This window comes from Podarcis raffonei, chromosome 11, assembly GCF_027172205.1.
Source record: "Podarcis raffonei isolate rPodRaf1 chromosome 11, rPodRaf1.pri, whole genome shotgun sequence".
Lineage (NCBI taxonomy): Eukaryota > Metazoa > Chordata > Lepidosauria > Squamata > Lacertidae > Podarcis > Podarcis raffonei.
The window spans coordinates 37,422,138-37,448,173 of record NC_070612.1 but is presented as its reverse complement, the minus strand read 5'-3'; the positions used below and the strand labels follow the sequence as shown (position 1 = coordinate 37,448,173).

Below are 26,036 nucleotides of genomic sequence, written 5' to 3'. Positions count from 1 at the left end.
CTCAACCCATAACTGTTTTATAACTCTCTGTAAAACAAATTTGATTAGCCTCAAACTATGATTCAACATTACTAAAAGCAGTTAAGAGGCTAGCCACTCTACCTTAAAATTGAAAAATAGCATCCCATATAAAAATTACAATTTTTGTTCCAAAGATGGTTATATGCACAGACATTTTGAACTCCAAAATACAATTGAGGGATATGGCTGCATCTTTACATGCACAAGGTCTCAGATTCAATCCTCGACATCTCCAGGTAGGGCTAGGAAAGACTGTCTGTCACTGAAGGCTAGTCTCCATCAGCCTGGTGCTTTCCAGCGATTTTGGACCACAACTCCCATGACTGTAGTCCAAAACATCTTAAAGGCACCAAGTTGGTTAAGGCTGCTGTAGACCACACTGAACTTGCTGGACCAATGGTCTGACTTGGAATAAGGCAGTTCCTATGTTCCTATAATCAACAAGCCTTTAAACGATAAGGAGGCCAAGCGTTTTTAAAGGGAAAATAAACTGCAATCAAAGGCTTTGGTCACAGAAACTAATGCAGGGAGGAAATATTATTCTGCTTACTGGGGTAGCTGCTGGTGGCGGAGGAGCCGATGAATGGACTGCAGAAGCAGAAGCAGAAGAGATCACTTCTTCGGTAGGTGCAACAGCAGGTTTGCCAGCACCTGTAGGTTTCTACAATAAAAACAATGGGTTCATAAACACGTGCCAGAAGACAGTGAAGGATAATCAGGTGGCAGGAACCAGGTATCTGTTTCACACTGTGTCCACATCAGTTTGGGCTACAGTCAGCTCACTGCCATGTGCCCTGCACCCCATACAGTTTGTTCAGATCGGTATTAAATAACAGCAAATCAAGAATGTGTGTACATTGTTCACAGAGAGTATCAGCAAGAACTTTCTGACAGTAAGATCTGTTTGGAAGGGACTCAGAAGATGGTGGACTCTCCTTCCTTGGAGGTTTTTAAACAGAGGTTGGATGGCCATCTGTCATGGATGCTTTAGTTTAGATCCCTGCGTTGCAGGGGGTTGGATTAGATGACCCTTGAGGTCCCTTACAACTCTACAGTTCTATGATTCTTTGTATGTAACTGTCTCACACTACGCCTAAAAGTTAAATAAAGTCTTTTTTACACACACACACACACACACACCTTACCTGAGGTGCAGCTGTTGGGGCAGCCTTTGATGTTGGTGCTGAAGAACTAGAAAACCCTTCTGACAGAGCATCAATAAGTTCGCTTTCACTCAAGGGCTAGAAATAAAAACATATATATATATATATATATATATATATATATATATATATATATATATATATATATGAACACAACAAATTTTCCGTCTTATTCTTGAAAACTAATTGGAAACCAAACACTTTATTACTTTTTCTCAGTTTTGTGTTGGAAATGTAGAAGGAATATGCCAACCATTTGTCCAGTCCCTGGTTGTAATAAATTTTGTGCTTCGTAAACTTTATTTTAAAAAATGTAAAACAGCCTGCTAGAAGCATTTTTTCACCAACCTGAGGTTTTTCTTGAGGTTTTGGTAAAAGTGGCTTCCCATCTTTATCCTGCAGAGAAAATATGACACTGGTTAACTGCTACAAATGAGCTATGACAGGTGACCGAATTTGCCACAGTATCATTACGTATAAAATGCAATGCTAACCGATCAGAACAGTAGAAAGCCTGAAAGTGTTTTTGGACTCTATGTTTTTTGATAAGCATGTTCCTGCACTTTTAACCAACTGCCTGTCCTAGATAGGACCCACTCATCATGAATAGAGGGGTTCTTGCTACACTGCTCCATGCTTTTGTAACCTCCAAGCAGCTTTGTAACACTCATATGGTGTGTGATTTACGCAGTGCTGCCTCTGAAGTTGATGGCGGAGCTTCAGTTACAGTAAAATGCAGCTGTCTGCCTACTTATGAATATTAGATGGATCAACTGCACTGCCCCCAATCATGGGTGTGCCCTCCATGGCCTAGGGCTGTATATTTGATTCCTGCTTCATCCAAGCATGACAATCTCTGTTGCTAAGAGAATAGACTAGAGTAGGGCTGGGTCTTTGCTGATTATTCTATGAACAATTTCCTGAAAAACTGAACACCACGCTCGCCCCCCCCCTCACTCATTGACACAAAATGTTTTGTATCTTGTACCTAAGGCATACAATTACATGCAATTATTGGGATGCTGCTCATCCAATTAATTTGACTTAAAAGATCATGCAACAAGTGAAAAATCAATCACCTTTGCTTCAGTTAATCTATAATCAGGAGGAATGGTTTCTTCATCTTCTCCAAGTTTCTCACGTTCCTCTTGTTTTGCTTTCTCCTGGATGAGCAGGGGGAAATGAAAGCTCTCAACATGTATAAAGAGAGACTGTCCCCAGTCATTTGGTTTCATAATAGTACATGTAGCATAGAAGCATATGAAAGTGTATACGCCAATTTATTTATTTATTTATAATTAAAGTTGCAATCAACTAAAACACAGATTATTGGAACTGCCTACTTACTCTACTTACTGGTATTCCAAAAAATTAGTTGTAAGTCCAGTTTGCATTCTGTGGACTTCCTGTTTCCTGCCATGAGAAATGACTGCCTCCTATGAGATCAGACCCCCAGGAGTGCCAGAAATTCAGGGTTCTTTAACAATTTAGTACCCTCTCCCAAGAGAAAGTAAGAGAGACCCAATAGTTACACACAGATAGATAGATTTTTGATACGCCCCTGGACTCTGATCATTTTATTACCTTCACTTTATCCACGGCAGGCTTCTTTTCTTCTGGTTGAGGCTCCACTTTTCCTAGACTGCCAGATAAGGCTTCCAGGGCTTCATCAGGTACCTGTGAAGTCTAGAAATAATATTATTTTAAATCAGCTTAGTGCTTTGGAAAACAATGTTTGAAGCAATATTCTTAAGAGTGCAAACGATGGAGCGGCTGACAAATACATTTATTAAAACTTAACCACCCAAGTATTAGTTTTATGGGAGGTGATTCACTTATTTATTTATTTGTTTGTTGTTGTTGTTGTTTTGTATACCATCCTATGCCCATAGATCTCAGGACAGTTCACAACATAAAATTACAATATAAAAACCACAAAATACATAATACAAACAAGAACAAACCAATAATCCCCCCCCCTTCCACAACACATTTTAAGGGGCATCGGATGTCAATCAGCCAAAGGTCTGGTTAAAGAGGAATGTCTTCACCTGGCACTCAAAGGTGTATAATGAAGGCACTAGCTGAACTTCCCTGGGCACAGCATTCTACGAAGCAGTATTAATATGATTAACTGACTGCAGGAGTGGCCCATGTGGTTGTGTGGAGCCACAGAACCACCTTCTTGATACCAGCTTACATGGACAGGACTGGGTTGGGACTGTGCAAGTACACCGGTGGAGCCAGACCAGTTTTCCCTCTCCATTGGACTGACAGAGCTCTACCCTTGTCATCATATTCCCCCTGTCCCAGCACCATCCAAGTCAACAGGGTGGCTTTGCCTGACAGCACGGACTGCTATTGAGTAACTGTCTGCTTAGGATAGCCTAAGTACCTTAGTGCAGAACTTTTTCATATTTATAAATTAGTTTTCTGTTATGTGCACTGGCAAAATCCACATGGAATCTTTGCTAGCTTGGCCCACTTAAAATGAAGGTCTACTTTCACACAAGGTTCTTTTAAGTTCAATGGGACTTTAAGAGTTCCCATTAGCAGGCTGCACTCATAATAGTTAAACACATCCAACAGTTAATGAGCAAAGGGAGAGAAAATCTACAATCTAAATATCCCAAATAAAAGTAAGTAATGGCAAACAATTTTGTACCAACAGTTTTAAGCAATGTGCAGTGCATATGTGTTAAGAAATCCCTGCAAAATCAGCCATTCTAATTTTTATGTAAGTGGCACTTGAACCTTTGTTGACCTTCACAAATGGTTACTCACTGGAGAAGTTACTGAGGGAGCTGAAGATGCCACAGAAGGAGCAGCAGCAGCGGACACCACTTTTTCTGTAGAAATCTTTTTGGATTCAGCTGCTGAGGGCTTCTGGAATAAGATAGCAGGAACAAGATGAGTCTAAAAAGCCCAGGACACATATTTGCACAGCCCTGTAGCGGCTATGGTAGCTCATTTACCAGAAGTGATGTATTTAGCGTTAACCAAACTAAGCCTCCTAGAGCAAAATATACATCAGAATCAAGTATACAGTGGTACCTCGGGTTAAGAACTTAATTTGTTCTGCAGGTCTGTTCTTAAGCTGAAACTGTTCTTAACCTGAGGTACCACTTTAGCTAATGGGGCCTCCTGCCGCTGCCGCACGATTTATGTTCTCATCCTGAAGCCAAGTTCTTAACCCGAGGTACTATTTTTGGGTTAGTGGAGTCTGTAACCTGAAGCGTCTGTAACCTGAGGTACCACTGTATACTGGTCATATTGGTCAGAATCAAGTATATACTGCCAGAGTTAATGCTAAATACGTTACATCTGGTACATGAGCCACCATAGCTGCTAGAGGGCTGCACAAATTTGATAAACATCCCCTCAGTTCCTTCATCTAAGTTGTTTATAAAGATGTTGAACAACAGGCCCAGAACAGAACCCTGTGCCATCCCACTAGTCACGTTTTTCCAGGATGATGAGGAACCCCATTAATGAGTATTCTATGGGTTCAGTCAGTCAATCAGCTACAAATCCACCTAACAGTTACTTCGTTCAACCCACATTTTACCAGCTTCCTCGCTAAGTATCCCTAGATCAGGGTTTCCCAAAATTGGGTCACTAGCTGGTTTTGGACTACAATTCCCATCATCCCTGACTATTGGGTCCTGCTACCTAGGGACGCGGGTGGCGCTGTGGGTAAAAGCCTCAGCGCCTAGGGCTTGCCGACTGAAAGGTCGGCAGTTCGAATCCCCGCGGTGGGGTGCGCTCCCGTTGCTCGGTCCCAGCGCCTGCCAACCTAGCAGTTCGAAAGCACCCCCGGGTGCAAGTAGATAAATAGGGACCGCTTACTAGCGGGAAGGTAAACGGCGTTTCCGTGTGCGGCTCTGGCTCGCCAGAGCAGCGATGTCACGCTGGCCACGTGACCCGGAAGTGTCTCCGGACAGCGCTGGCCCCCGGCCTCTTGAGTGAGATGGGCGCACAACCCCAGAGTCTGTCAAGACTGGCCCGTACGGGCAGGGGTACCTTTACCTTTACCTTTTACCTAGGGATGACCCAAGTTTGGAAAACCCTGCCCTAGACTATGAACTTCCTCCTTCAAAGGGAGTGTGACTTCAGAACAGGCAAATGGTCAGTTTCCTGGACCTGAAAGCCACCCATCCACAGGGCATCTGTCTTGGTAGGATTCAGTTCCAGTTTAGTGGCCCCCGGCTAGCCCAAAACTGCATCCAGATGATAGCTCAGGACTTGCACATCCATGCCTGTTACATGGAAATCAAGCCAAGAGTCATCAATATACTGTAGATATCATGCTTCAAATATCCCAACAGGTTCATTTAGCTGTTAAAAAGCATTGGGGACCAAACAGTGCTCTGTAGCACCTCAAAACATAACTTCCACAAGGCAAACACAGAGTCATTCAGTGCTACAGAGTGACATATGCAGGCATGGTTGGTGCCCCCAAAATATGGGCTTGGCTTTGGATCCAGAAGAAGCTACTCACTGTAGAAACTCCTGATGGAGCTGAAGGTTGCACTGAAGGAACTGCAGGGGATGTGGCCACATTTTCTTTGGGAGTTTTGGGGGGCTCAGCAGCTTCTGACTTCTGAAAGAAAACAGCAACTAATGGATTTTGAAAACTGGTATCTATTATTAGCTTGAGAACAGCGGAAATTGTAGCACCTAAACCTCTGTTCCCAATGAGTAGGTGGGCTTCACAGGAGCCCACAGCATGGATGGCCCACCCACCTGCCATCTTTGTGCGCACACCCCATGGCCTTATATAACTCTCATGGGGTGTGCGCACACCCCACGGCCTTATATAACTCTCAAGCAGCTGATATAACTCTCAACCCTTGTGTGGCTTTGCACACCACCAGCCCTGGCTCCTGGTATGTTCCCAACCCACATCTTCACCTTGCGCTCACACTAAGGACACAAGTGACACATGGGGAGGAATATGAGGGAGGAAAGGAGGAACAGAAATGCTATACCTGAATTAAGCTGATTTCCCCTTTAATTCTCTGCATCCAATGTAACGAATGATCCCAAATTTTAAGGCAGGTTTCCTAGGCAAAGTAAACTCACCTTAGGCACATCAGCAGGTGTAGATGGTTTGGGTATTTCTGCGGGAGGAGTGGGACAGGCAAAATCTTTTGAAAATTCATCAGCTAGGTCAGAATCGCTAAGAGGCTGTAAAAACAACAACAAAAAATGAGAGGAAGACCGGAACTGTGTTGCTGATAAAATAAAGAACAGACATAAGAAGTGGCATTTATCAATTATCAAAGGGCCTTCTCAGTAGTGGCACCCACTCTGTGGAATGCCCTTCCATCAGATGTCAAGGAAATAAACAACTATCTGACTTTTAGAAGACATCTGGAGACAGCCCTGTTTAGGGAAGTTTTTAATGTTTGATGTTTTATCATGTTTTTACTATTCTGTTGGGAGCCACCCAGAGTGGCTTGGGAAACCCAACCAGATGGGCAGGGTATAAATAATAAATTTGTTGTTGTTGTTGTTAGAATGCAATAGAGGAAACTTGAGGAAACTTTAAAATGGTGGTTGAGCAGCTGGAACTCAGCTTATAGGGCTCCATGGCATGCTTGCACTTCTTTTACAATGGATTTGAATCTGCATACACAGCAGAAATAGGAGGTGGTCAGTGTAGGGAGAAAGAGGGAATCTTGGTCCTCCTTCCTCTGGGGATTCAGTCCACCCCCTAAACAGGTTAGCTGGCAATGCACAAGCTGGCAGAAAAAATCACCTGTGATAAAGTTAGGAGCATAAAGGCTGCTGCAGCATGTGTGCATGTATATAATGTTTGCAGAAAAAGCACGCAATCTTTGATTTGACTCAGCTGTATTAGAACTATTTTATATCTATGAAACACAAAACAGGAGTATGCCTGCATAATTATACCGCAAAACAGGAGTCACCAACGTGGCACCCTTCAGATGTTGTTGGGACTCAAATTCCGATCAGCTGCAGCCAACATAGCCAATGGCAAAGGATGATGGGAGTTGTAGTCTAACAACATCTTAAGGACACTGCATTGGATACTCCTACCATAAAGCAAAGTAAGTGTTTAAACACTGAGACAAAGATAATTGGCTGAATTGTCTTCAGTAATTGAGCAATAAGCATTTGTGCCACAATGCTAAAATAGCAAAAGATGAATCAGTTTAAAACAACACAAAATGTGCCTCTGAATTCAAATATTCATTTTGCACTGATCCCAAATATTAAGTAAACCATCTGTGTTAAAAACTGCCTTTTGAAGTTTACCATGCTTCCTTCTAAAACATCTCAGGCATTACAAAATCACAGAAAAATAATATGTAGAAGTTCAGCATCATTGATTTAAAATACAGGTGAAGGAAAGTAAAACTAATATAAACACTTAAGAACCTTTGGTTTTTCTTCAGGTTTTGGCAACAAGGGCTTCCCATCTTTATCCTAAAAATAAACAGGCAGAATTATTGTTAACTTTGCCATTTACACTGCACCAACTTTAAGATACTCTACATTGTTGTTGTTGTTTTATTTAAATGCTCAATATACAGATTTACTCCAGAGGGATCCAAATATTCCCTGCAATGGGGGGGGGGGGAATATCCCCAGAGTTTCTCCACTGAACATATTCCATTTTGGAATTCCACTTATAAGACTAGCTAAGAATGCTGAGCCAAAAATAATAATTCAGGCTGAAGGAAGAGAAGAAACTACATACACTAGTGATTATTTCTGGTTTCACATTTCCTTGGCTACCTTTTGAAAATAACTGTAAGGAGTAGCTAAGTAATCATCACTCTTCTGATGTGAAAATGATCAGATGCTTCTATCCTCACCTCCCCCAGACACACACAATTGCAGGGTCCAGGTAGGTTCATATGGGGGAAAGCACTCTCTAAGGCAGTGGTTTTCAACCAGTGTGCCATGGCATCCTTGGATGATGGTCATGGAGGCCCACTGGCAACCGTGGCCTCTGTCCTTCTTTCCTTCCCTCCCTCCTCTGATGCCCTCTCGCATCTCTGCCTCCCAAAGGCTCGCACAGCTGTTTGTTGCAGCAGCCGTGGCTACAAGCTACCCAGGCAAAATGGTGCCTCTGGGGCTGGTCAGGGGGTGCTGGTTGCCAGGAGCTGAGGCAACCTCGGAGTAAACAACCAAGTGGGTAAGGGGGCCCTGTCCACCTGTCCACCAGCCCTTGCTGTTGGAAATAGACTGATAAGTCCCAGGCCCTTGTGGGGCAGTGTGAGGAAGCACCTCTCTTTGGGGCAGAGGGGCAGCTCAGAGACCAGGGGTAGTAGCAACGGCTGCCCGGAGGACTCCCAAGGAGAGGGAAGAGGAGGAGGTGGCTGAGGGAACTCTTTACAAGGGAGGGTGTTCGAAAAAGGGTGAGAGACTGCCAGCTCTGCAGGCAAGGGGTAAAATAACTGAGCCCCACAAGGGTACTGCAGAAAGAATGTAGTTTGTCAAGGGAGCCACGGACTTTAAAAAGTTGAAAATCTCTGCCCTAAGGTATTAGGGTCCTAAGCTGTAGAAGGCTGTAGAAATCATAACTGTGAATTGATAGCAGAAACTGATAGCTGAATTAGCTAGGATAGAATCAGTTTTATGCATTCAGACTATCTGGTCCCAGTCAACCATCTGCACATGGGATTCTGCATTAGTTGCAGTTTCTAAACTGCCTTCAAAAGCATTCGCTTGCAATACTCTGATCTGCAGGTGGACAACAGAAGATACATTTAAATAATTGGAGGAGGGGGCTTTCTAGCTCTAGGTTGCTGCTGCTGGATCATAGCCAGCAGGGAGTACAGAGAGCTGAAAGAGCTAATGTTTTTCAATTTTTCTTAACATGGGCTCAGTATGGTAAAATCTGAGATTTTATAGCATATGCAATGAAAAGTAGAGATGAGAATTTTACCAATTCTGGTTTTAATCTGTACTCAGGAGGGATTGTATCGTCGCGTTCACCAGGTTTCTTCTCCTTCCTTTCTTTGGCCTTTGGCTGAATAGAAAGAATCACAACATGTCAACACTTGAATTGCACTGCTGGATCTTTTGCAAGCAAGCTGGAAGTCAGGGTGATTGTGCCATAGAAATGTGTTAAATTTTAAACATATTTCTATGCATACACCCCCCTTCATATTGGCATATTTCTGCTTCCTCCAACCCCCATTTCTCCTGCAGGCAACTCATAATTTTTGAATCTATATTTTTCCTTTTTCCTAAACTAAATAAAATAGCATGCATACATATTACAGATGCAAAAGAACTGTTATAGGTACTGTATCTGTAACATTTATTCGGGGGCAGAGGTGGAGGATCCTGAAAGTACTAATAAAAAACACATTTTATCTGAAGTGGCCCAATACATTTCTAGCCTTGTCAGCTCTGTTTCTCAAGATTAACTAAGAAAGAACTCTTATTTCTTTTATAGGAACTATAAAAGCTTGAAGAAATAACTAGGCAAAACTTAAAATGCATTGGGCAATTTCTGTGAATTAAAGTATTCCTTTATAGCACTTTTTGCATATTTCCTGTTGCTTTTGCTACACATCTGAAGAGAGTAATCCAGCCAAAATTAAGCATTTTTCAGCTGAATTACTATCACAAGCAACATTTTCATCATGAGCCAGTGTGGTGTAGTGGTTAAGAGCGGTAGTCACGTAATCTGGGGAACCGGGTTCGCGTCTCCGCTCCTCCACATGCAGCTGCTGGGTGACCTTGGGCCAGTCACACTTCTCTGAAGTCTCTCAGCCCCACTCACCTCACAGAGTGTTTGTTGTGGGGGAGGAAGGGAAAGGAGAATGTTAGCCGCTTTGAGACTCCTGAAGGGGAGTGAAAGGCGGGATATCAAATCCAAACTCCTCCTCTTCTTCTTCTTCTTCTTCTTCTTCTTCTTCTTCTTCTTCTTCTTCATGCATTTAACACTTTGAAGTCAATGGGGCACCGAATCTTAGAATTGTAGCGTTGGAAGGGACCCCAAGGGTCATCCACAATTTATGCATGTCTACATAGTTTCAAGACTTTAAGTGGTATCAATCATGTACTAATTATTTATATAGCAATTGATTCACTTGCAACCCAATCCTATTATATTTACTCAGGAGCAAGCCTTGCCTTGTCCAGCTGGGCTCATTCCCAATTAGATGTGCGCAAGATTGCAACCTTGGGGGTGTTTTATTTTTTTAAAAAGGTCATACAGTACTGCAAAACTGCTTGTTAACAGAAGTCTTCCCATTTGTTCTCACACATTCCCACATTGATGAAGCTACATTGTAGTTCAGCAGAGAAGAAGGCCGCTAGCTACTACTACCACAGAATTCAAAGCGCTTTCAAAGGTTTCTGCTAGCAGCAGACAAAGCAGCATTTTTTCTGGCTCGTTTTGCAAGATTTTGCAGTGTAAATAATACCTCTTCCACTTCCACAATGGAGCTAAGGTCTACTTCCGGTTCCGGTTCTGGCATACCAAGTGTATCCACAAGAGCATCCAAGGCGCTGTCACTAAGGGCTGCCTGCATTACAAGTGATAAAAATGACCATGAGCTATAAAAACAGCATATGTCTCATGACAGATGCAATACATACTGAGATTATTAGGACTCCAGTTATGGCAGTACACTGATTAATCTGGCATCCTTAAACAGCAGCATACTGTAATCTAGACACTCTGTCTAAAACATTGCAGTGTAGGAGGGTAAGCTGTGTATTCTTCAGCTATTGGGCAACATGTCAAGCCACTTCAAGCGCCATATCTGTAGGAATCTAGCTTTTCTGTAGCAGAAGCTAAAATGTAAGTGAACCAGAACGGCTGAGGCTTGTGCATAGTGTTAAGCTCATCCAGTATCCTTAATATCAGTAGGCAATGGAAAGGCTATATGCAGTGATACCTTACTCAAGCAGAAAGTAAAAACAGAAGCCAAGCCAGCACCCAGGAAAAGCAAGGGAGCATTCATTTGTCAGAAAGGAAAAACCACCTCTTAGAGCAGGCACCCCCAACCTGCGGCCCTCCAGATGTTTTAGCCTACAACTCCCATGATCCCTAGCTAACAGGACCAGTGGTCAGGGATGATGGGAATTGTAGTCCAAAACTTCTGGAGGTCCGAAGGTTGGGGATGCCTGTCTTAGAGCAACAAAGGGAGTTAAATCACATCCTGACTCAAACAGCCAATACAGTATAGGTAACATTTTTAATCCCTAACCGTCACATTTGTTTAAAAGGCTGCTTATGACCACAATGAGGGCTATATTTCATGTTTGCAGTATATTTTAGTTCGGAACCTTTTTACTACAGATTCAGGCTGCGTACCCAAAGGTTCAAAAGCTTCTAATCTGTACTGTTCCAAATAATTTCACAATAGCAGCCAAACTGAAGTTATTTCAGAATGAGTAATTGATTCGTAAAAAGGTGAAACTTTTAAATCAATAACTGTTTCCAATCCACAAGAGTGTGCACACCTGGAATCTTATGCGCAAATGCACCATCATCATCTCCCAGATTTTAAAGGCATCTTGGCCATTGGACAAAGGGGGATGCTGAAGTAAAGAAGGGAGATGCAGGCAGGCAGGTGGTTTCTTAATAGAAATGTACCTTCCTCCAATAGGTTGCAGCCCAGTCTTCAAAAGCTTAAATACCTTTTTACTAAACAACAAGATTTAGCACTGACTCTTATATTACAGTTTGAGCATATATAATTTATGTGGAGCCCATGGAGTCTTTGCATGCTCACCCTTTCTCTCTCTATAACTTTGTAATACTATTTTAGGATAGCAGGTTCTGTGTGGTTATTTCAGTGGGGTAGGAGATCAGAGTAGTTAATTTATACCTCTTCCATTCTGGCTTTCTTTTCTTTCGGAGGAGCTGAACTGCTGATCAAACTTGCAGACTGTGCTTGTAGGAGTTCACCTTCTTCTGCAGGCTTCTTTTAAAACATGAAACAATTTAAATGTGTTGAGTTTTTCACAGGAGTCAGATTGTATGTCTAATAAAGAGGCCCTTTCAAAAAGATAGCAAAATCGGTACCTCTTTTGGCAAGTCTTTCTTCTCTCCAGCAGATGTTACAGCACTGCAAGTAAAATCAGATGACAGAGCATCTGCAAGGTCATCATCTGTCATTGTTGGCTAAATGAAAACACAAACTGGGTTACACTTTTAACCATTTGCCCAACAGCAGCTTACAGTTTGCGGGCATTTGCACATTTATGGATGCAGAGCTGTGCTGTAGTGTTGTCAAATCCTGAGCTAAATACACCACCTCTTACTTTGGCAACTCTGTGGAAGTTACAGTGGCTTATTTTCCCAATCCTGAAGTAGCAGCAGAAAGGGAAATGGGGCAGAAGAACAGACACTGGAGTGAGAATCACTCTCCTCACATAAATATATTTATGCCCTGGAGTTTTTAGAAAAACAGGTTGCCATCTCCGGTCAAGAGTTGACAATCTACCTCTTGATGGGGAGACTGCTTATAGAAACAGGAGGATTTTGCAGATGATTTGTGGCTACAACCCACAATCTGCTAAGGGAACTGCAGAATTACAAACTATTCTGAATGACTATTCTAAACTGACTCTATCAGTTGTTTGCAATTCTGCCCTGTGGCAGTCTGCATCAGCAATGGACAAATAGCAGATTATGATCTGGATCCAGATATTGATCCCTTGATTCAGGGACCGACGGGGTGAGCTCCCATTGCTTAGTCCCTGCTCCTGCCAACCTAGCAGTTCGAAAGCACGTCAAAGTGCAAGTAGATAAATAGGTACCACTCTGGCAGGAAGGAAAACAGTGTTTCCGTGTGCTGCTCTGGTTCGTCAGAAGTGGCTTAGTCATGCTGGCCACATGACCCAGAAGCTGTACGCCGGCTCCCTCGGCCAGTAAAGCGAGATGAGCGCTGCAACCCCAGAGTTGGCCACGACTGGACCTGATGGTCAGGGGTCCTTTTACCTTTACATGTTGTGGTGAATCAACTAGCATAAATATCTATTGCATGCAACATCTATCAATTTCTAGAGTCTAGCTACTGACTTCAGCATAAATCAAATGAAGATATTTTAGCATTGGCCATACATTAACCACAGCTGTATACCAGAAGTCAATTAAGCCTGCACAGTTGTAGTTAAACCATTTAAACCTTTATATATCAACAATACCAAGACTACTCAAGTGCAACAGCACAGCACACAATGTGTTGGAGGTATCCAGTCTCATTGACACATGTAGGTCATTACTAACTGATTTCAATGGGACTAAAGCATAAGTAATTTAGGGTGATATTCGGTTAGGTTTTTCTCAGAATTAACCCAATGAAATTAATTAACATGGCTAAGTTCGGTCTGTTAACAGGTCTACTCTGAGTAAAACCACCATCCATTGATTACAATGCAAAGTTTATAAAGAACTAGGCATATCTTCAAAAACCAGTAATAAATTTTACATTTTCACACTTTGTGACAAATAAATAAACCATACCTGAGATTCTCCTACCGCCACTGGCAGGGGAACTGCTTTGCCATCTCCTTTACCCTGAAAAACAAAGTTTTATGAATGAGTACTGCAACTAATGTGCAGTAGAGAAAGCATCCAAGGCACAGTTTTGGTTTTACTACTTACCTCTAGGAGTTTTCTGTACTCTGGAGGAATTGTGCTCTCTCGTTTACCCAGCTCTTCTATATATAAGGAAGACATTGGGTCCTGCATCATGTAAAAAATATTGTTGACTCACTAAGTCAATGACTAATGTATAAATATATACAATTCATTCATATACGATTATTTACTACAAAAAACAGAGAGCAATAACATTCAAATATTTGTTAACCACCTAAACTTACTAGTTGCTGCAAAAAACAACAACAATTCATTCAAAAACATGGTTAAAAATATAAACCATGCAGGTTCACAAGCAGTGAATCATAGTTTAGATCAGCTTTCCCCAAGCTGGTGCCCTCAAGAAGTTTTGGATTACAACTCCCAGTCATGCCTGACCATTGGCCATGCTGGTTGAGGATGATGGGAATTATAATCCAAAATATCTGGAAAGCACAAGGATGGGGATGACTGGTTTAGATTACCATGAACAAGATTGCAGGAGTCTCAAGCTCACACATTCTCTCTTCCATGGGAATAAAGAGTTATACTTCCCCTCTATACCCAATCTGGAAAATTATCAGGTCCCACGCCTGCTATTGCTAGATGTATTTTAAAAAACAAAACAACAACAACAACTGCATGTTCAATCCAAATACGTGTTTTCGAGTTTGGCCCTCACTGGGTTCCCTTGATTAAGGTGCTTTTTTAAAAAATTGCTGAAAGGACTTCTACAAAGTCTTGCTGTTTTTGCAAACAGATTATGTATTTTTCTAAATTTAGAAGTTGGAAAATGGAGAGATCCAATGACAATCTAGGCTTCGAGCCCAGTTTATGGTGAGGATGAAGATAACATAATTCTCAGCAACAGGAAAAGAAAGGGGGAGGTCCAGTCCAGGCAACCATCCATCCATTCTAAACTGTGTTTTAGATGTTTTCGAATAACACGGCATGAGCCTCAGGCTTGTATGCGTCTCCTTCACCACTTTTCCATGTGTGAGAGAAGAAGAGGAAGAGAGCTTGTTTTCACTTTAGAACAAACTACAGTTCCCTGCTACGGATAAGCTCAGAGCTGTTGTTCATTCATAGGCATCTCCTGCCTTCCAACAGTGGAGGTTGAACATAAGACATCATGGCTAGCAATGGGGCATTTTTTCCAGCCAGAGCTCACCAGAGCTCAATTCCAGCACCTCTCAGGTGGGTGCCATTACCATTCTAAGAGAACAAGGGAGAAGTTCATGGTGAGCTCCAGCACCTCTTTTTCTAGAAAAATAGCAGCGGCTAATAGCCACTTGTAGCCTTGTACTCTGTGAATCTGTCTAATCCTATAAAGTACAATTCAGATCAAGTTCGCTAATGATTTGAAGTACAAATTCATATACAAAAAAGGTTACTGCTACCAAAACAAATAAGCTCACAAACACAGGCCTAATAAATAAGACTGTTTAAATGCAGGAGATCTTATACCGAAACTGTTGGTCCAGTATATTCAGGAGTAGGTGGCTCGTTTTCTTCAGGACCTCCAAGGGTATCAATTAAATCATCTAAGGCAGCATCTATGTCAGACTAGAAAAAAAGATTTTTATGAAGTACATGGCACTTCAGGTAACTTATAGATATCCCTCCCAAATTCAGCAAAAAATATTCCTGCATTGCAAGGGGTTGGGCTAGATGACACTCGTGGTCCCTCCCAACTCTATGATTCTGTGAAGTGATCTAACTCAGTGATGGCCAAACTTGGCCCTCCAGCTGTTTTGGGACTACAACTCCCATCATCCCTAGCTAACAGGACCAGTGGTCAGGGATGATGGGAATTGTAGTCCCAAAACAGCTGGAGGGCCAAGTTTGGCCATCACTGATCTAACTAGACAGCAAATGAACTGTTGCTTACCTTTTCAGCTGGTTTACTTTCTGCAGCAGCTGGGGCTGGGGCTGGCAATTTGCCTTCTTTAGTCTGCAAATAAGAATGCATTTCTGAGAACTAAGCATAGGATTACATTTGCATCCGATTAATGCCAAACACTAAACTTACCTCTGCAGCTGCAACAGTCAAGCCTGCAGCTGCTACTGCTCCAGCTGTGCCAGAAGCTGCAACAGCTGCCTTGGTGGGCAATGACTTGTCATCAGGTTTAGCCTTAAGTGGAGAAAAGTTAGAGAGGTCCAGGTGAAACTTTGCCATTAATATTTTAAGGCAGCCCAACTACAACCTACACAAAACTATGTTGCAGCATGGACATGATGTTTTCCCTTCCTGGAGTTTTAATTGCATGACAGCTGGGAAGCTGAACATGGGAAAGCACACATATAGCCAGACATTATGAAGTCAGCCTTGCAGAAAAAAATGATCTATAAGAAATCACATTTTATTCAACACTTACAGGGAACTATATTAATGTTCTGTAATTATTTTACTGCAAAGAAAAACAAAAACATCCAGGTGTATTTATGTATTACAGTATATTAATTTATAACTAGAAAAAAGCAAGAAAAAAGCAAATAATTTATTCAACTTATTTATGTTGATAAAATGGTATTAATCCTTGCATTGGTCCAGTTAAAGTTGGGTTTTATTCAATTTTGTCCCATCCTTTGGGGTAAACACTTTAGATGCCTAACCTTAGGAGTGCCACTCAAAAGCTTTCTGAAGAAGGTTTTTCTGCTTATATTTTACCTTTGGTTCTTCTTTGGATGTCAGCTGTGTTGTTGTCTTGTCAATCTGACCAGAGGGTACTTTTCCAGTACTTGATTGCTTAGGTTCCACTACAGGTTTGCTTTGGCTTTTTGCCTACATGTACACACACAGAAAGATGAGTGCCCTTACATAAATTTGCATTGTAAAGAATTATATTTCCTAGTAAGTAAAATAAAAATTACCCCTCCGGGTTCTTTTTGCTTCTCTTCTGATGAACCTTTAGTCTGAGAATCATCTGGCTGTGTGAAAAGAGATAGCAATATAATTGATCAAATTTAAATGTAAACACACAGTTACAGATAAAATGTAAGCAAACTAGTCTGCACAACGAAGAAAGTAATAGTCAAAAGTATTTTCACTGCGACGGAACAATACAAGCCTGAACGTTGTCCAAAAATCCAAAAGTTGTATTTGTATCACATGTCTATGAGCACAACTGCATGAAAATTAGGGGTGCTTGGTGAAGTAAACACCCCCTCTGAATGTCAAAATCTGAATGAATCTGGGATGGGCACAGCCCCTGCAAGCAAGCGTTTGCACTGACTTGCATCCCACCTCTCCTTCATCTGACAAGTCTTCCTGAAGGATCAAAATACACTCACGGGAATCATAGAATAGGCAGAAGTGATATGTGCAGGTTTCATCATGGTTTTAAGTAATACTGTGCAACTCATTTTGTGCCCAGTAACTATGGAACTTGTATTCTAACTCTTCATTCCCCAAGTGCAGGGAAGGTTTTTGCATCATTTGCTCTCCTGGTGCTGCTGTCTTCCCCCCTTACTGACATCCTTGTGGACATGCATTTGCACAGGCAATGTTCCTAAAAACTAACAGCCACTATGCTAATGCAAGCTCATTTACTGATACATAGTTTACAAACCATATTTGTTTATACCAGATTAAGTGCATAATGGAAGCTATTTATTCCTCTTGTTTTGTATCCTGCTTTTTCCTAAGAGCTCATTTACTCTTATTAAAATGCATCTAGGAACTAAGTGTAATCTCCACTGATTTCAGTGCAACTTAATTTCAGGCTGCTTTCCTTTGACACTGTGTGGAAATGGGAAAAATGGGCAGGGACAGTCAACTGTGCAAGCTGCTACTGTCAGAAAGCCACTATTTTCTTTTTCAAAGTTATTGTAAATTGCAGAATAGGCATTACGACATCCTATTGGAAGCAACCCAATAGATTGATAACACATTCAGAAGGCCCTGAACTAAACCTTATAGATTATGAAACCCAGAACTTTTGTTTAAAACAAATAATGATTAGTCAAACAAGTGAGCTTCATCACATATGTAAATGCTTATGAGATATTAGTTCAGGACACAGCAATTCAAAAAATAAATGTATGTTACCTTACCTTAGCTAACTGTGCTGCTTTTTCAGCTTCTGCTTTGGCTTTTTGGGCTGCCTACAAGATGAACAATGTCAAACGAAAAAGCCAATTATTACATTAAAAACAAATTGATATTCCTTAGAATGCAACAATATTTACAAGCTGAAACAGCATGAACAGAAGTTGATGAAATGGACTTTCCTCCTCGGGAACATTAATTGGCTACAGCAGAACAAACCCCTGAGAGCTGTTACTGATAGGGATTGCAATATTTTGAACCAATAGCTAAGGAGTAAAAAAAACAAAACTATGACTCTCATGAGGCTTTTTTGAAAGCCGTTTTTTAATTGTCCGATGAATTCTTAACTCTTGTGTGGCACAAGATTGCTTATTAACCGTGAAGCTAGCAGAATGCCATGAAGCAGGGCATAAAAATAGGCAGACAGTTAAGGAATTATAAAATCCAAGTGTTGAGGAATTATGTGGGGAGAGCAATTTAAATGGTGGATTAGAATGGAAAGAGAGGGGAGAGAATTCCCAGTCAGGAGAGAGAATATATAGCAAGTGAGACCTCGGGAGCAGCTTTACTATCATTGAACCAACAAGCGCTTTTTAAAGCTCTCAAAGAACACAAGCAACACAGCTGTAAATTGCTCACTTCAACTCAAGTGTTACATGTTTTACTCTGGATTAGCCATCATTCTAAAATTTGACGTGAAGCATTTCTCTAGTGCCTATATATATATATATACACACACAAGCCACACAGGCACACATTTTATAAGTACGCAAGACCTCCATTATAAACACAAAGGAAGAGCAGGAAATCCTAGGTGTTCTGTTTGTCTTGTAGCCCAAACAAGTCTGCTATAGCTGTATCCATATAGTTCTCCAATAGTGAAGTTCGACCACTACATGGATATTAGCCACCACGCATCTTTAGCTAGTAGTTGGCATACTGTCACGCCACAAGAACAAGGATACAAATGAAATCATGTTTGGTGGTTTATTTCCATGCTGGACTGTATGCTTTTGGAAAAGATTGCAGCGTGACTATATGCAACTAAAGACAGACACAAAATGAAGTTTATTAGTTCAAGACTGATGAATGTGCACATGCTGCTGGTGTAGCTGGTGTTATTTTCAAACGCACACACAAAAACCAATCTCTTTTCACCTGCTTCTTGTTTCGTTTCCTTTTGTGGGATTCCACTCCACTGGCCTTTTGCTGGCTTGAAGAAGCCTAATATTGAGAGCACAAACTCAGGGTGCTTACAGAAATTGTGTAAGGCATGCCAAGGAAATGTGTTTCAAAAACAGGGGAGGCCGTTTTAGAGCATAAAGCACTGAAAAGAAAATTGCCTTTCCTTTTTAAAGGCTTTCTGAGGAAGTGTTTTATTTTACGAAAGGTTGAATTTTTAAACACGACATTTTCAGTAATAAGAGCTTCCGTGCCAACATGTGTTCCACCCTTGTTTCCAGCACAGGTGCACGTTACAGGAATTAGCAGGTGCATGTCTGAACACCATAGGTACCCATGTATTCCTTGTAATGGTGAACACTTTCCCCTTTGGTGAAAGGCTTATTGGTAGGACACAGCCTTGCCATACCAAAATTCCCAGGTTCAGTTCCTGGCATCTGCATAGAGGGCTGGAAGAGACTCCTGCCTAAAATCCTGGAGAGCTACTGCCAATCTGTGTTGACAATACTGACCTAGATGGACTAATTGTCTGAGTCAGCTTCCTACTCAGCTTGAGCCATGTTCTTTAAAAGTTACACTGACCTGGAGAGACTTGTCTAGGAAAGGTGTGGAAACACATGGCAGGGCTATGCCTCTGTTCACCTCTCCCCAACTCTCTTTCCCCCAGAACATACAGGTAACAGGCATCCAAAAAATTAACAACTGCCAACAGTTATGAAGGTCAAGTAAGTGTTGCGCTTGCATTAAAAGTAACACTGAACTTAGGTACCAATTAGAACAATGTCTTTTCCTATTCTGCACAGAGGTACCAATTAGAACAATGTCTTTTCCTATTCTGCACAGAAGGTTTACAGCCATAAAACACATCAAAGCAAGAGAGGAAAACAATGGAAATGAATTGAGCATAGCCTTTCCTGCAGCGTTTATGCTGCATCACTGGCTTGAGTTATTAGGTTGCAATGCTCTGAACACTTACTAGAAAGAAACTATGTTCCAGGAAACTAAACAGGACTTCTGGGTAAACAGCATAATACTGTTAGAGAACAGGGGATATGCTGACTGATTGTTTTATGTAATATTATGCATTGCAAGAGCAGAGCTGTGAAAAGATATTCAATAGATGATCCTTCAGCTGCATTTGCACCTTATTTTTGTCGCTTCCCATCCTCATTCTCTTTTCTTTTAAGCTGCCTCTTTCTGAACTCAGTTGCACTAATGCCCTTCACTTCTTAGCCAACCAGCACAAATCTCACCTTAAAGCTACAGGAGCAGAGGGAGTGGAGTAGAGTGGGGGTAGCCTTTTTTCACTGCCAGAGGCCATGTGGGCATTGCTCCAAAGTGTGGCACCCATTTGAAGAGGATGGGAGAGATTCCCTTGCTTTATCCAATGTAGCTGTCCTGGAAACCAAGTCTATTCTTTTTCCAGCCCTTGTTGTGTTGTGTAAGTAATGCTAAGAGATTGTCAATATAATTGTGGATGGAAGTCAAGTTTAAAAATCAGAAAGGATGCACCTCATGGAGAAAAGAAATGGGTTGAGTGGGAAAGACAGAAGAAGAATAGGACTGGGAATAGGTCAGTGGTACTTGCAGTCTGAGGACAGAAAGGGTCCCATTTTAACACAAAATCTGCTCACAATTATGTGCTTCTGTACCTGAGCCATGAGGATAAAAATGTGAAACAGACCTGAACATACTGTATTTTTCGCCCTATAGGACGCACTTTTTCCCCTCCAAAAATGAAGGGGAAATGTGTGTGCGCCCTATGGGGCGAATGCAGGCTTTCCCGGGCTTCCTGCAGCTCTGCGCCACCCTCCGGATCCCGGTGCAAAGCCGCGCGGGGCTCCGGAGGGTGGCGCAGAGCTGCCTGCGCTCCCGGGCTTCCTGCAGCTCTGCGCCACCCTCCGGATCCCGGGGCGAAGCCGCGCAGGGCTCCGGAGGGTGGCGCAGAGCTGCCTGCGCTCCAGGGCTTCCTGCAGCTCTGCGCCACCCTCCGGATCCCGGGGCAAAGCCGCGCAGGGCTCCGGAGGGTGGCGCAGAGCTGCCTGCGTTTCAGGGCTTACTGCAGCTCTGCGCCACCCTCTGGATCCCAGCACGAAGCCGCGCGGGGCTCCGGAGGGTAGCGCAGAACTGCCTGCACTCCAGGGCTTCCTGCAGCTCTGCGCCACCCTCTGGATCCCAGCACGAAGCCGCGCGGGGCTCCGGAGGGTGGCGCAGAGCTGCCTGCGCTCCCGGGCTTTCTGTAGCCCGGTGCGAAGCCGCGCAGGGCTCCGGAGGGTGGCGCAGAGCTGCCTGCATTCCGAAGCCTGGTGCGCGCTGAAGAGCGCGCCCGGGCTTTGCGCACCTCTCCGCAAGCCTGGGGAGACCAGCGCGGCTCCCTAGGCTTGCGGATAGCAGGCTGTTCTGGGGGCTGGGGTCGGGGGAAGCTCGGGCTTCCCCCGCACCTGCCCCGTGCCTGGGGGGAAAATAATTTTTTTTCTTTATTCCCCCCCCCCCAAAAAAATTAGGTCGTCCTATCGGGGCGGTGCGTCCTAGGGGGTGAAAAATACGGTACATATATATATTTGTGGCTCAGATTAAGAGATCTCTTTTAGGTACACCCAAGGGCTTGAGGGGGACGTGGGTGGTGCTGTGGGTTAAACCACAGAGCCTAGGACTTGCCGATCAGAAGGTCAGTGGTTTGAATCCCCGCGATGGGGTGAGCTCCCATTGCTTGGTCCCTGCTCCTGCCAACCTAGCAGTTCAAAGTGCAAGTAAATAAAAAGGTAGCGCTCCGGCAGGAAGGTAAATGGTGTTTCCGTGCGCTGCTCTGGTTCGCCAGAAGTGGCTTGGTCATGCTGGCCACATGACCCGGAAACTGTACGCCAGCTCCCTTGGCCAATAAAGCGAGATGAGCGCCGCAACCCCAGAGTCGGTCACGACTGGACCTAATGGTCAGGGGCCCCTTTTACCTTTAAGGGGTGGAGGATTCCCTGTGGGATCAATGACTTTTTTTCTTTTTGAAAAAGAGACCACTATGCCATATCAATAAGTTTCCCTTCAGTTTTCAAAGTGGTTTTATGGCATGGGAAGCTGCTGTTTGATAATAGCAAATGGCAGCTTCCTATACATTTTCTTTATGCCATTTATGTACCACTTCACTGTATAAGAGACCCACTTCTGGGTTAGGCAGAAAAGCAATTCCTGAAACAGATAGCAGCAGGGAAGCAAAAGAATTAATGCTCTCTCTTCCTGCAATCAAGGAAGCTAGAGCAGTTAAGAATGATTTTCAACCACTTCTTCTCCAACAAGCATTGATAACCTCCTAATCTAAAGTCTTGCTCTGTAGTAAGGCAACTCTCCATCAGGTAGATCAAGGCAAAAGGAATATGAGGAAAAGGCACACCCCTTTTTTTGTTTCAACGAGTTTCAGAGATATGAAAGACAGAGATCTAAGAAGTAAGCAGATATCCCTCATTCCAAATTGCAACACTACCCTAAGCAGAATGCACAGAACTTTAGTTTACCATGTAATTTCAAAGGTGACTGGGTGATTTAAATTTTTCAGAAATGATTATTAATAGGCGCTTTGAAGGTCTAACTCAACCACCTCAATATTCCTCCGTGACTCCTCTTCTTGCTACATTAAGCAACTTCTACAAAGCAAAGGTATCACACAGATACAATTCACACATAGGAAAGAGGAGGAGCGATCATTTATTTTGTTCACAATAGAAGAGCAGAACATTTCTAGTCTGATCTAAATTGTGTGCAAAAACAGGCTCTGCATTTCTAGAGCTGGGTTTTTGGCGCCCTCTCTAACAAGGTAAGGAACGTGCCAAGTGCTTCTAGTAGTCATTTGAATCTATAAATAGGATGCCCACTTTGCCTATTTATATGAGCACTTGAGTGCCAGTCCCATGAAGGTGAACACCAGACCGCAAGAACAGCTTTATCAGAGTTTGGCTTACACTGACAAGTTGTTACAAACCTGCCTTAACAGAAACGTGATTTATAACTGCCAAGTAAGCAAGTTAATAGAAGCTAAATACTCTAGACCAGGAGTAGGGGACCTTTTTTCAGCTGGAGGGCTGCATCCCCTTGTACAGAAGCTTTTAGGAGCCGCATGCTGGTGGAGGGTGCAACCAAAGGCAAAACCAGATAGATCAAGTAATGTGATTCTTACCTTGGTGCGGTAAACTACCGTATTTTTCACTCCATAAGACATACTTTTTTCCTCCTAAAAAGCAAGGGGAAATGTGTGTGTGTGTTATGGAGAGAATGAAGGCTGCGCATCTATCGCTGAAGCCAGCACAGCAAGAGGGAGGGCTGCGCAGCGCCTCTTGGTCTGCTGGCTTCCCAGCGAAGCAGGATGAGGGACGGAAGGAGCTCCATAAGGCTCCCTTCCATCCCTCATCCTGCTTCGCTGGGAAGGCAGCACAACAAGAGGCGTTGCACAGTTTTCCCTCTTGCTATGCTGGCTTCAGAGATAGCTGCACAGCTTGCTCTGGCTTTTCAGGGAGGTGGGAGAAGGGACAGAGGGCAGCCAGCCAGTCCCTTCTCCCACCTCCCAGAAAAGCCAGCAAGAGCTGCTCTACCTTTAAAGAGCCATGCCGAGTGAGCTCTTGCTGGCTTTTCTTGTTTTCCTCCTCTAAAAACTAGGTGCGTCTTATGGTCGGGTGTGTCTTATAGAGCGAAAAATACGGTATATTCCAACCACACACAAGTTTTCTACATACATCTCTCCCAACCAGGCAAGCAAAGGGTGCTATCACAGCTCAGGACATATTCCAGTCAGGCAAAAGCACCCATGGCAGGTGTAGCCTGGAGAAAGTCTTACACTTCAGACAGAGAGAGCTGGAGGCCCTGGGTCTCAGGTTCCCCACCCCAGTCCACCACGTATCAGTTGATGTCTCTCAGTTATGTGGAGTTCATTACTTTAAAAATTGATTGAAGCAATTGGATATTTTGAAAACCTTTATAAGTTTTTATTTCATTGTGAATTGTTCTGTGTGCTGGCAGTATTTGAGCCTGGTTGAATTCTGCAACAATGGGACTGATTTCATAACAGGCAGAATGAGATAGACTTGTTTTTATGTGGTTAGCCTGCTGTAGGATTTGATGAAGTCAGAAAATGAGAAATTTAGGAATCAAGGTTATGGGGATGAGGAGGTAAAATAGAACATGCAATTTTACATGGTCAATTACTGATTTACCTGGGAAAGTCCCCCCCCCCTTAAGCAATGACAATTTCAACTCACTACTATCCTCTCTCGAAAGAAGGAATGTTGTCTAGGGAGTTGCATATATGACTAAACACTATTAGTTGCAAAGGAATAAAGATTGCCTATCAGTTATGCACATATGAGCAAATTGAGACATATAATTTCACCTGACACATAAAACAAAGATTAGCATCACCTATATGCTGTTGTTGTTTTAGAGAAACTGACTGTGGACATTCCATTCAAAGCACTGAAACCATATCAGTAGGAATTGGTTGAATAAGTGGTGCAATTTCCATACAGCCAGTGATATGTGATCACAATAGAATTGCTCTCCACAACAGTTCTTAAGCACTGTTAACATTTATTACTTGCTCATATAAACCATTTTGATGGGGGTTAACACTGATAGTACACCAGTAGTGTTAACCTCTTGTGTTAAACCCTACTTCTTGGGTCAGTCAGCAACTTGCAATCACTTATAAGTGCTCAGAGATGGAAAAAGATCACATAGCAATTTATTATAATAACAGCTGCTGTAAAAGTAGCACAGAATCAGACTGGTATAAATGGACACTTGCTTATCCTTTTTCAGAAGACATACCTTTGTTTCAGAAGGCTTCATAGTGGGTGCCTTTGAGGAAACCGTGGAAGAAGACTGAGCCTACAATGTGCAAAAAAAAAAAAGGATGTGAATTAATTGCCCACCAAGGGAGTTAACTATTTTTATATATTTTAGAATTCCATCCCAATACAGCAAGTTGCAAATCTGTATCCCAAAGCTCTCATTGATCTTGGATGTTCATTGATAGATGTGAACGCTGATCCTTTCCCCCACAAATTGCACAGAGCATATAATGAATGGGGAGTTGTGTTTAAATACACAAATAACCAAAATTCCATAGACTCATTACAAGATTAAACAAGATGTAACATACTCATTCATTAGTGGTAGGACTGAACTAAAGTGCAAAGTTTTTTTTTGGGGGGGGATGTGCTATAAACAAGTAGAAGCTTGAATAGTCAGAATAACCTGGAGTGCTTATATCAGACACAGATGTTTTTTATTAGCCATGTTTGGTTTCCTTCTGGAATGAAAAGTGGGTTACAGATAACCAATAGAATGAAATGAAATTAATAATACTAAGCAAGTTGTTCAAGGGTGGATTACGTTTTGATAATCTCTTAATAGGGGCAAACTAACATTGCTAGACTTAAGAAAAATGCAAGGACACAGGTGAAATGAAAGGGCACAGAACAGAAATTATTACAGGCTGCTTACAAAACCAATTAATGTTAAGATATTAACCTTCCCTCCCACCTTTCTTCAATATGAAGGCTAATGATGTACTGAAACCAGAGATGTATTTGTGCTTATAATTATCTCTTTAAGAGTCATTATACTGTCAAAATTATTTATTGAAAAAAACCAGGCTAACAATCCCATCTTAATCCAAGCTTTCCAGAGCTGGCCCGAAGAAAACATTAAAACTCAGAATTACAGAACTGTAGAGTTGGAAGGAACCACAAGGATCATCTAGTCCAAACCCCGACAGTGCCAGAATCTTTAACCTAACATGGGGCTCATGCTCTACTAACTGAGCTATTATTTGAAATAAGTGGTTGTAAGCTCTGGCAAGTCCAAACTCAGAGTTTTACATTTACATAGGAGCCACATGGAACAGGTCCCTTATTTAAATTTTCTGTTTTACCAAATTCGAAAAACCATTTTCTTTTGCACCCTCATTGCATAAAATGTGTCAAGCAGATATTCTATTGTTAACTACATGTCTTCAGTGATGGACTCAACTTCAATAGATTCTGAATGGCAT

At 42.4% G+C, this 26,036-nt stretch overlaps 1 protein-coding gene across 10 annotated transcripts in view; it reads right to left on the bottom strand.

Annotated features, from left to right (window-relative positions):
• CAST (calpastatin) overlaps nucleotides 1-26,036 on the bottom strand; it is a 59,500-nt gene that overhangs the window by 8,721 nt on the left and 24,743 nt on the right. For 6 of the 10 annotated variants that reach the window (XM_053408407.1, XM_053408410.1, XM_053408403.1 and 3 more), the window contains 23 exons: nucleotides 24,809-24,868; nucleotides 18,980-19,045; nucleotides 17,827-17,877; nucleotides 16,645-16,701; nucleotides 16,442-16,555; nucleotides 15,803-15,904; nucleotides 15,662-15,724; nucleotides 15,238-15,336; nucleotides 13,795-13,875; nucleotides 13,654-13,707; nucleotides 12,211-12,309; nucleotides 12,014-12,109; nucleotides 10,601-10,702; nucleotides 9,109-9,192; nucleotides 7,593-7,640; nucleotides 6,270-6,374; nucleotides 5,686-5,787; nucleotides 3,969-4,070; nucleotides 2,769-2,870; nucleotides 2,264-2,347; nucleotides 1,533-1,580; nucleotides 1,167-1,262; nucleotides 572-682 (listed from right to left, as the gene is read on the bottom strand). In XM_053408407.1, coding sequence (XP_053264382.1) covers nucleotides 572-682; nucleotides 1,167-1,262; nucleotides 1,533-1,580; nucleotides 2,264-2,347; nucleotides 2,769-2,870; nucleotides 3,969-4,070; nucleotides 5,686-5,787; nucleotides 6,270-6,374; nucleotides 7,593-7,640; nucleotides 9,109-9,192; nucleotides 10,601-10,702; nucleotides 12,014-12,109; nucleotides 12,211-12,309; nucleotides 13,654-13,707; nucleotides 13,795-13,875; nucleotides 15,238-15,336; nucleotides 15,662-15,724; nucleotides 15,803-15,904; nucleotides 16,442-16,555; nucleotides 16,645-16,701; nucleotides 17,827-17,877; nucleotides 18,980-19,045; nucleotides 24,809-24,868 — 1,926 coding nt within the window. The remainder of the gene's footprint in view (nucleotides 1-571; nucleotides 683-1,166; nucleotides 1,263-1,532; nucleotides 1,581-2,263; nucleotides 2,348-2,768; nucleotides 2,871-3,968; nucleotides 4,071-5,685; nucleotides 5,788-6,269; nucleotides 6,375-7,592; nucleotides 7,641-9,108; nucleotides 9,193-10,600; nucleotides 10,703-12,013; nucleotides 12,110-12,210; nucleotides 12,310-13,653; nucleotides 13,708-13,794; nucleotides 13,876-15,237; nucleotides 15,337-15,661; nucleotides 15,725-15,802; nucleotides 15,905-16,441; nucleotides 16,556-16,644; nucleotides 16,702-17,826; nucleotides 17,878-18,979; nucleotides 19,046-24,808; nucleotides 24,869-26,036) is intronic. The other 4 variants (XM_053408411.1, XM_053408405.1, XM_053408413.1 and 1 more) reach the window with 2 other exon arrangements.